The sequence below is a fragment of the Panthera tigris genome, chromosome F3 (assembly GCF_018350195.1).
Source record: "Panthera tigris isolate Pti1 chromosome F3, P.tigris_Pti1_mat1.1, whole genome shotgun sequence".
Taxonomy (NCBI): domain Eukaryota; kingdom Metazoa; phylum Chordata; class Mammalia; order Carnivora; family Felidae; genus Panthera; species Panthera tigris.
The window spans coordinates 25,631,345-25,641,984 of NC_056678.1; the positions used below are offsets into that span (position 1 = coordinate 25,631,345).

Genomic DNA, 10,640 nt, shown 5'->3' on the forward strand with positions numbered 1-10,640 from the left:
AAATACCTATACTCACTACCCTGGGGCTAGGACAGAGCACTGTCATGAGCAAGCATAGGGAGCCCAGCAGGAAGGGAGGATTTGGAGGGAAAGGAGGTTGTTTCGGACACAGTTGCATCTGCAGAGTCTGAGGGGGATGGAGTTGTCTGGCTGTCCTCTGGAAAAGAGGCAGGACTGAAGCACGGTTGCCAGAGGTTGGGTTTCCCAGGAGGAACAAACGGAGAGGGAGAAGAGCTGAGAGGGGCAGGGAAGAGTGAGAAACTCAGAGTGAGAGCAGGGCTTGTGATGCCTGTTTTCCTGGGAAAAACCCTGTGTCCCGGCTGAGATGTCCTATGCTGAGTCTGCAGCCAGCAACTCAGGAGCAGTGACCAGAAGAGAATCCAGGGCTCTGTATTCCTGGGCCAGGGCTCTAACCCCGGGGAAACAGTGCAAGTAGGTGAGTGCCTTTGTCACTACTACCCCTCCCTGCGTGCCCTTCCCTGTCTCTCTCCTTCAGGAGAGGAGACCATGCCCGAATGTGGACCCCCTCCGCTCTGCTGAGCCCCCCACCCTGCCCTCGCTGGAATGCCTAGTGTACCTGCCTCTATAGGAAGAAAGATTAAGTTAGAGTCCTCCCCTGAGAGGGACCCTGTACTAGGTCTATGCTTCTCAAACTAGGGTACGGTGTAGTTACACTTTGATGTTTAGGAATGTTTGGGTTAAAAAAAAAAGTTTGGACTAGTTTTCATTTTTCTTTTTTTTTAAGTTTATTTATTTACTTTGAGAGAGAGAGAGAGAGAGAGAGAGAGAGAGAGAGAGAGAGAGAGAGAGAGAGAGAATCCTAAGTAGGATCCGTGCTGTAAGCATAGAACCTGATGAGGGGCTCAAACCCACAAACCGTGAGATTGTGACCTGAGCCGAGATCAAGAGTCAGAGGCTTAACTGGTCAAGCCACCCAGGTGCCCCTAATTTTTTCTTTTTACTCATGTTAGATGCATGTCCTAGCTCTTTATATTCCTGCTGTTCCTTACATTTTTATTAATGATTCTATCTTTCCTTAAACACTTGGGTTGGCTTATTGACTTCCTAGGACTATATCATTTCTCCAATGGCTAATTGAAGATTCTGATGCCAAGTTAATACTAGTCAGCCCCCATGTGAGACTTGGGCCCATCTGCAGTCCTGCCCTAACTCCTCAGTGCCTTTCAATCCTGGATGCCAGATGGGGCAGCCTGGGACTTGGAGGAGGCCTTTATCTCACAATTTTAGCACGAGAAGAGGAGTCCCATGATGATACTACCTTTGTGTTAAAAGCAAGGGGCATAGCAAGGGTTGGAAACAGGAAGTTTGGTATCAGGCACCAGCTCTGCCACTTTTAAGTGACTTGTCTCTGTTTCTCCATCTGTAAAATGGGGACGATAAAAATGTCAGCCTTGTAAGTCTGTTGTGAGAGTTAAATAAGACAGCAGCGGTGCAACGTTGAGCACAATGTCTGGCACATACTGAGTGCTTGTTAAAAAAAGCCTGTATGCATGGAATCGGGGAGGATCCACCTTGTGGAATAACTTCTCTTGGATTAGGGAAGTGCTTATCAATGGGCCGTATTCACAGTTTATATGTGAACCTATTTCTTACGGTTGCCATGTATCAAGAAGATGTCTAGAAGCAAAGGATTCTCTTTATGCTTCAATTCTTATTCTTTTTCAAAAATTTATTTGCTTTGCAAGAGAGAGCGAGAGAGAGAGAGCGAGCAGGGAAGGAGCAGAGAGAGAGAGACAGACAGACAGACAGAATCCCAAGCAGGCTCCTTGCTGTCAGCATGGAGTGTGTGTGATGCGGGGCTTGAACCCCCGAAGCCGCAAGATCAGGACCTGAGCCGAAACCAAGAGTCAGACGCTCAACCAACTTAGCCACCCAGGCACCCCCTATGCTTAAATTCTAAACCCCAGGTAGCGTCAGGGTTCAAGACAGGGATTTTGAGGAATGGAAAACATTTCTCTTGCATCTCATTTTATAACACGAAGTTCCATTTACCTAACAGAGGCACACTGTGGACATTTCCAGAGAGAGACAATGAGTCACTGTGGAGGCAGCATCAGACTTTTTATTTCATCCTTCGTCAGTGTGTGCTTGAGGCATACTCCTATCACTGCGAGAATATGGGTTCTGCACCAACAGACCTGCCAGGGATTCGGTCCCAGCATGACGTAGTAGGGAAAGCTCTGCTGTAAGAGTTCTAAGAAAACAAGTCTGGTCCTTGAGTTGCCACTGACGTGTTGTGTCACTTAGAAAAAGGCATGCTACCTTTTCTAGCCTCAATCTTCTCATCTGTAACTTGGGGAGATTAATACTCTGACTATGGAATAGGATTGTTGAGAAACAATACACGAACATGCTTTCCACATTATGAAAGGTTAAACAAATGGAATCTAATATTTTTATTATAAAGCCATCACCTTCCATAGAGATTTCTGCTGCCTGTAGCAAATGCTGCCTTCTGGGTGTCCGATATGACTTGCGGCAAAGGTTCGGTACGCTTGGAGCTAGTTCCTGAGTGGGAGCAGGAGATCCAGCCTTAGAGACTAGAGTAGAATGTGGAGAAGGTCAGCTTTGTCCCAGGGTAGCAGTTTGCAAACTTTAGCATGCATCAGAATCACCTGGGAGAGTGGGTTCCATCCCTTGGGCTTCTGATTCTGTAGGTCTGGGGGTTGGGCCTGAGAATTTGCATTTCTAACACATTCCCAGGTGATGCTGACAGCTGCTGGTGGAGGGTGGTGGGGGGGGGTGGATACTCAGAGAACTACTGTACTAGGGCAAGCAGGAAGAAGGAGTCCTCCTTCTGGAACTGAACCAGACAGTGTGAAGGTCCATGTGGGTAAGGTGGTTTGGAAGGACAAAAAATGCAGAAGACAGAAAAATAGGGATAATGTGCAGATTGGGCAGAACAAAGGGAAAAGTCTCACTCCATAACAAATGCAAGTAGGGGGAAGTTGCTAGGTGATGGATGAGGGAGAGAGGTGAATTTCCACTGTAGGAAAAGCCAGCAGAATTGGAAATATACATGTTTTAAGGAGGCAGAAGAGGTGGAAATTTCTCATTAAGAAGTCAGGAGTGATGGTGTGTTTGGTGCTGGGGGGTGGGAGTAGAGACAGACGGGGGAGAAGTGCCTTCGTAGAGTAAGGGGGACAGCTGAGATGTGGCAGAGGGGGTAATTTCAGGGCTGTGTGGTTTGGCTTGGTAGTGAAGCACAATAGAAATTGGGAGAAAGGGGGTGGAATTTAGATGTGTGACCTGCCCCGTAGCTTTCTTGCTCTCTGCATTTATCACATCACATCACACCCAGCAAGACAGCCCCCCTCCTCCTGGCTCATTAGGAGATTTGATTCGGCTTGGCTCCTGCTGTCAGCAGCTGTCTGGGGCAAGATCTTTATGCTCCGTGCTCCCTGAGCAGCAACCAGCCTTCAGCCAGCAGCAGAGCTCATTAGAAGAGGGCCCCCTGGACACTTGATTTTCAGCTCATTGGTGGCCGGAAAGAGTTAATACCTACGGCTTCGCTGCCCCCTGCACAGCCTCTGGGTGCAGAGGGAGGCAGCTTTGGGCTGTGGGGACTTCTCCCTGAGCTGCAGCCAGAAGAGCAGGGAAGCAGGTTAGTGAGGCTGAAGAGGAAGGTACGGGAGGAGTGCCAGGCGAGCTCTGTTCAGGGGCACCTCCTGCATCCTGCCAATGAGGATGGGCGTGCAGACTGTGCCCGGGAGCTGAGCCGCCGCCCGCTGGGTGTAGGCTGCTTCAGTATTTACTGGATGTGACAAGCAGAGAGAAGAGCTTTCAGCGGGGCCGCCTGCTGCCCGGCTCGAGTGGTGGGAGGTGTGTTGTGCGTGCATGCGTGTGTATATATGTGTGTGCACGCACGAGTGTGCCTGTGCACCCATGCACACATGTTCTTCACCCACCGAGGATCTGACTGCTAAAAGAAAGATCTACTCTTTCCCCAGAACTCCTTAACCTGCAGCCTCTCTGACCATCCAGTTGGCAAAGACCTGCAGGCCATGAGGACCGGTCAAAGACAGTGAGTATGGCTTTTGCTTTTCTCTTTCCTCTTCAAGGTGCCCATGTGGGCTGATTGCATTATCCATATTTAATTAACCTGCCTCTCCATGCATATTGATTGCTTTTTCCCTGCTGAGACTCTTCGTTTCTCTTCCCCTCTTTAAAAATCGTTGCTCTTTGCTTTTAACCTTTGTTTTTTCCTTGAGTATCCTCTCTTTCCATTATGTCCCATCCTGTCCGCCTCAGAGTCACCTGTAACTTGGTGTCCACCTAAGAGGGCACATTGCCGCAGGCCTGTCTGGGCTCTGGTAACCCCGAATTCTGTCCCCTAGAAGTCAAGGGCCAAATGGAATTAGAGTCCCAAGGTGCTGGGGTGAAGCAGGCAGCGGGGGCCAGAGTGTCCTGTAGATTCTTATTTAATCGAATCCAAGGCTGAGCTGAGTAAAAGGATGGTGGAAGGTCCGAGGGGCAGCGGTGGGCAGTGCTGGATTTGGAAGGGAGAGAGGCAGGCATGGAAGCAGTCCCAGCAAGCCAGTAGGAGCTAGCAGTGGGAACGGGAAGAGAGGCAAGGCAGTGACCGGAGGCCTGGTAACACCTGCCCCCAATGACCTTGCCTGCCATGTACGTGGGGAGCAGTCCCTGCTTCTGTTCAGCACCAGAGTAATGAAGGCCCCTGGCACAGGCTTCCCGTCCTCTGTGGCTGTTTCCCATAAGCAGGAGGAAATGAGGCAGAGGTGCCCCAAACAGTGATTTCTTGCAGCTGTAGGAGAACCTTAAGGCTGCAAAGAGATTCGATTTCCTGACTTCTGGCCAGGCAGGTGTGCGCACCATTAGGACAAGGATGAAGGAGACGTCCTCACTGGCAGGGAACATGATCTAAGCTCAGTCACCTGGGGATGAGCTTTTACACAAAGTCTAACTGGTTTTATTTATTTATTTTTTAGTTTAGTTTTAAAGCAGTCTTTTAATTTTATTAATTATGGTATTATTCGAGACGGTATTTCGAAAAGTATTTGTTGAAATGTTCCGTGTAATATCAAAATAACTTACATGGAGTAAGATCGAGTGGGGACCTTATCTATCTAAATTAGGTTTCTTTTAAAATGGATTCTATGTTTGGTGTCAGGGTTCCCCGGGGGAGCCCTTTATGGATAGGCTGCTCTCTTCATGTGTTTCTTCCTGTCATTTTTGTGGGAACAAAGGGTTTGAAGTACTGAGAGTGGGACCCTCAGAAGAGAGAGATGATCAGTCAATGAGCCCTCAGCCTCAGTATCCCCTTTCCTGATGTCCTCCCTGCTTCAGGTCGGGAACAGGCCAGTGCCCAGGCTGAGGAAGGTCAGGCAGCCTCCCCGTGGGCAAGACAGAGAGGTTGGCATATTCATTTTGTCAGCTTGTGCCTGTGATCCCTGCAAAGGAGCAAGCCTATGCCGTGACAGTGCTCGATGAGCCTTCACCCTTCCTCCTGCTTATACCCTCCCAAGTCTCCTTGCATCCCATCCTTAGAGGAAGGCAAGAATCAGAGAGGCAGCCAAATAATTCTAGAACAAGCGCTGACCACCCACTCCCCACCCCTGGCTGGCTGTTCACTTGGGCCCCACCGGAGTAAGACAAAGAGAATGGTAATTTTTGGCTTGCCAGGCCCATGCCTCCCTCCCCTGGGACATGTGCCCCACTTCACTGTTGATGGGCTGTGTTTTGGGGATGTAGGAGCCACCCAGCAATTTGTCCCTGTTCATCCTTAGTTGGTCACCCTTCCTCAGGACAAGCAGGCATTTGTGGGGAGCGGGCTGTGTGTGGGAAGGTATTCTGTCAGCGGAAAGCCATCCAAGAGGATTTGTAGCGCAGTCAGATAAGAGAGGGTGGCCCCCCTCTTACAGCAGATTCTTTGATTTTAGGTGAGAGGACGTGAGAGGGATTTACCCCTGTGCCCCGCAGTCTTATCTCCCGCCCTGACGTCCCTGCACACCGGCCAGAGGGTTAACCGTAAGCGTGTGCCTGCATGGCCGCTTTACTGATGCCACGCAGGTAATGATGCTAACCTGTCTTCCCGCGCCTGTCCCTTTCCCCTTTCTCCCCTGCTGTTTGAGCCTGCCCCAGCCTTCTAATCCCACGGGTGGTCAACTTGCATCCAGCCCCTCAGGCCATCTGTGTGGACCATGCTATCCTTCCTGGGTGCTTCTTGCAAAGTTGTGGCCTTGCAAACGGGACCTGCCTTAGCGCCGACCCCTCCTATTGACTGGTGGGACTCATGGGGTGGGACTGTGCATGAGCTTGTACTGAACCATTTAGGAACCTCTATAAGGTACTGGAACAGGGAAGAGAGATGAGGGCAAGCTTTGATTTCTGGTTTTGTGTTGTTGTTGTTGTTGTTGTTTTTAAGTAACCTTAACCTTTGACTCTCACTTCTGCTCCCATTATTTCAGACCTAACTAACAGGGTTATAATTCAGGTCTCAGCTACACAAGATGGAAAATCAAAACCATTTGGCCCCAAAGAATATCTTGTGGAAGATCTTTGCAAACTATTTGGGAGAATCACCGTTGTCTTGGTAACAAGTATACCCTGTACACTGGCCCCTGCTAAACTTGGTTAGATGGCTTTTGTGGATTTGCCATTTTTTGAAGTCCTCTTAATTGCTCTTCGGGGGCATTGACCTGACTATTATGTGATTGATGATTCTGGGGCACCGAGGAGTGAATGTACTCCCTGAAAGTTGGGTTTTGGCCTTGGTGCAGCCAGAGCAAGACCTTTACTTGAATTCATGGAATGTGGTGACTCAGGGGCCCTTAATCAGTTGCTCACATGGCCTGGTGTCAGAGCACCCTGTGATTTGTAAGAGTGAGTGGACATAACATGCTCACCATCGCCGGAGATAGAATGGCTAGCACTAATGTTTTAAAATGCCACAAAATCGATGGCTTCATAATGCGCCTGGCTGAGATCAGAGGTGGGAACATAGGACGTGCAGACCCAGTTTTCTGCAGGAGAGGGGATATTTCTGGGAACTTGGATGTTCCAGCTTTAAAAGGCTCTCGGAGATGGGCTGTGGAATACAAATGTCCACCCTTGCCAAATATAATACCATCCCAGTTGACGTTTGTTGGAGAAGCTGGGACAGGGATGAAAACCCATGTGGAGTGAAAGGAAGAGTTTGAATTGGATGGCTTCTAATGTCTCTGCCTAGGTCCAGGATTCGTGAAACGGGGGAAGGGAAAGCCAGGCTGGAAGAACTTCCCTTCCACATGGAAAATAACTTCTCCAGGACTATTTCTGTGGCAAATTGTTACCAGTGTGCATGTGGTGGTGCCCTTTTAGGTCACTCCAAAGTCCTGATTTGATTACCCCAAACCCTTCCCACTTACCTTTGCTCTGCATGCGAGGAGCTGCCACGGTTAAAGGTCCAGGGTCAGTAAACTTACTCTGTCAAGGGACAGAGAGTAAATATTTTGAGTTTTATACAGTCTGTATTGTAACCATCCAACTCTGCCCTCCTGCTTGAAAGCAGCTTTAGACAATATGGAAATGAATGGGTGCTGTCGTGTTCCAGTAAACTTTATTTACACAAACAGGCATCTTGTGGGGCCATAGTTTGCTGATCTATGGTTAAAGGTTAAAAGGCACTAATGTTGTAAGTCAGAAAGAGACATTCACGTAATTTCCCATTGGATTCTCCATAACAGAACCTTTAAACGTCTTAGGAAAATATAAAGTACAAGAATTTTACACATATGTGTTAAAATTGCAAACATGCTGATTGAGATAAGCCAGAATATAAGTAGGAATATGAGAGATGAGTGAAGTCCATGAAAGAACTGAGAAAGAGGTCCTGGTTCTTGACCATTCATTGCAGTCACCTATGGGTGTTGGTCCTTGCTGGTCCGTAGCCATTTATGTATATGTATATATATCCCCCCAGGTTTTGGGATGAGTGGGGAGAACCTGAGTCAGAATTAATTTGCCTTAAAGCTTCATTTGTGTGCTGAGATTCTGTGGTCTGCACCCCTGTCTTATGCGAACAACTCTCTACCCTCCGTGTGGGTACCACTTCCAAGGCTTTGCAATCAGAAACTGCTGCTGTTGCTCCTTTGCCCTCCTAGTGGGAGAGCAAAATGTGGATTGTTATTTTGTCTTCACCGTATTTCCTTTCCCTACAGAGAATCCCAATTTAGAAATTCTTCCAAGCTAATGACCTTCATTGACTTACTATCAAGTTGAGTGTTAGCTTTGAAAAAGCCTTAAGCCTCTAGGGGGTAGGGTACCTATTACCATTCCAGTAGTCGAGTTAGGGAGTGAGTATATCCCTTGATCTTCTAGGTATCTCTCCTCTTGTTCATGAAATCTTTAGGGACCGCCTGGGGCAGGATGGGGGGTCAGGGGAGGCAGCTGAGGCTCCTGCAGCAGCAGTTCCAGGGGGCCTTTCTAGAGCTGACAGGTACGATCACAACAGTTTCCCGTCCTTCTGCCCTGTGTTGTTGCAGGAACAAAGGGATGAGGACCCGCCTGGGATGCCTGTCTCACAAGTCAGACTCGTGTAGTGATTTCACAGCTATTCTTCCCGACAAACCCAACCGTGCTCTAAAGTGAGTAGTGTGGCCACCTGGAATTCCCAGGGAGCTCACCATGGGGTGCCCACCTCGGGGCTGTAGGACCTGTTCTTCTCTACTGAGTTGTTGACCAGATGAGCTGGGTGACAGTAAATCCCTGCCACTTGGCAGCTTCTTTTATATCCCTAAACGCGAGTGCGTGGACGTGTACTTTCCTTTTCAAAATGCATGATTTAATTCAGAATAGGAACCCTGTTTTTACTTTTTTTTTTAATGTTTCTGTATTTTTGAGAGAAAGACAGAGTGTGAGTAGGGGAGGGGCAGAGAGAGAGGGAGACACAGAATCCGAAGCGGGCTCCAGGCTCCGAGCTGTCAGCACAGTGGGGCTCGAACCCACAAACGAGATTATAACCTCAGCTGAAGTCGGACGCTTAACTGACTGAGCCACCCAGGTGTCACCAGCTCTTTTTACTTTTAAGAGAACCATATTATCCACCACTCTTACGAATCTGTGATGAAGGATACTCCCTGGTTCTACTTAGTTGGCCATCTGAGCTCTTAGTTTGGAAACAAGCACTCAAAAATAGTCTAAAAATGTGTTTAGGTTCAGATAATCTGGATTCAGTGCCTGTACTGTGCAAGTACTGTGTTAAATGATGTCCTAGATGTTACCTCCTTTAACCCTTGTGAGGTTCTGGGATGTGCATCATGATACCCATTGCACAGGTGAAGAGATTTATGTCACAGTAAAATATGGAGTCAGGAGCTCAGCCTACCTTTTCTGACTCTAAGGCTGGTTTCTTTCCATTGTTGTCTTGGCATCTTTATATCATGTGCTTACTTAGCTTGGTTTTTTAGACTGAAACCTAATGTACTCAACACACTGAATTCCAGTACTGAGGTTTGCCATCAGTTACTTAAGAATGTACCCATCGACAGTGACAGAACTGTAGGAATCCAGGTGTGGTTCTTCGTCTGTACCCCTTCCTCTCATTGTTCTGATTTGTTTGCCTGAGCAAATCTCAATGGTTGCTGATGGCGGGGTGGGGGTGGGGGGTCATTTCAGAAATATTCAAGAGAGATGTTTCTTCTTTCCTAGGAGACTATCCACAGAAGAAGCCACGAGGTGGGCAGATTCCTTTGACGTGCTTCTCTCCCATAAGTGTAAGTAGAGTCAGGTCTCATTGTGTCGCAGCAAATCACCCGTTTAGCAAAAGATGCACCAAATTCCCACCATGATCCAGGTACTGTACTGGGTGCCCCACACAGCTCAGGTCCCTGCCCTCACAGAGCCTCCTGCTTAGGGAAGTGGATGGATAACAAAACACAGTTTAAGTGTAGTGGGAAGAGGGCCTTCTTTCCTGCATTCTGGGTTGAAAGTATGGTCCCAAGAAGCCTTCATATTTTCAGCAGTTCTGGCAAGAAAGAATTCAGTTTAGAGAGTTGGAGTGATGGGCTCAGTGGAATGACCATCTAGTTTCCACCCCAGATCTTGTTTATAAAATTAAATGAGGGGCGCCTGGGTGGCCCAGTCGGTTAACCGGCCGACTTCGGCTCAGGTCATGATCTCGTGTCCGTGAGTTCAAGCCCCGCGTCAGGCTCTTTGCTGACAGCTCAGAGCCTGGAGCCTGTTTCAGATTCTGTGTCTCCCTCTCTCTGACCCTCCCCCGTTCATGCTCTGTCTCTCTCTGTCTCAAAAATAAATAAACGTTAAAAAAAAAATTAAAAAAAAAATTGAATGACCTCCCTCCAAGTCCCTGGAGAGCCTTGGGTTACTCATCCATCAAATGTATATTCTGTGCATTTTGTTAGTCTCTTGAGTTGGCATAGTTTTGTGTTTTCTTGTTGCTTTTTATTTTGGGGCTTTACTACTCCGGCTGTATCACACTCCTCAGTTTCTGGGTGGGTGTGGTTTTTACTAGAACATATTTCTGCTGCCCCTTCTTTTCTGTTTTCCCTTTTCCTCATTTCTCATGCCTTTTGTCCCCCAACAGATACAGACGTAATCATGCATATTTTGGGGTGGGAAGGGTGCTTTGACGCCGGCCAAACTTTCCAGCTCTTGCTTTT

General features: G+C 48.1%; 1 protein-coding gene across 5 annotated transcripts in view; it reads left to right on the forward strand.

The window, feature by feature from the left end:
• Positions 1–10,640, forward strand: part of RGS8 (regulator of G protein signaling 8) — a 57,442-nt gene that overhangs the window by 28,656 nt on the left and 18,146 nt on the right. For 3 of the 5 annotated variants that reach the window (XM_042976561.1, XM_042976560.1, XM_042976562.1), the window contains exons 3-6: positions 3,972–4,045; positions 5,922–6,051; positions 8,505–8,606; positions 9,670–9,734. In XM_042976561.1, the coding sequence (XP_042832495.1) occupies positions 6,026–6,051; positions 8,505–8,606; positions 9,670–9,734 (193 nt within the window). In that variant the 5' untranslated portion in view covers positions 3,972–4,045; positions 5,922–6,025. Of the gene's footprint in view, positions 1–3,562; positions 3,626–3,971; positions 4,046–5,921; positions 6,052–8,504; positions 8,607–9,669; positions 9,735–10,640 lie in introns of those variants that run through there. The other 2 variants (XM_007096210.3, XM_042976563.1) reach the window with 2 other exon arrangements.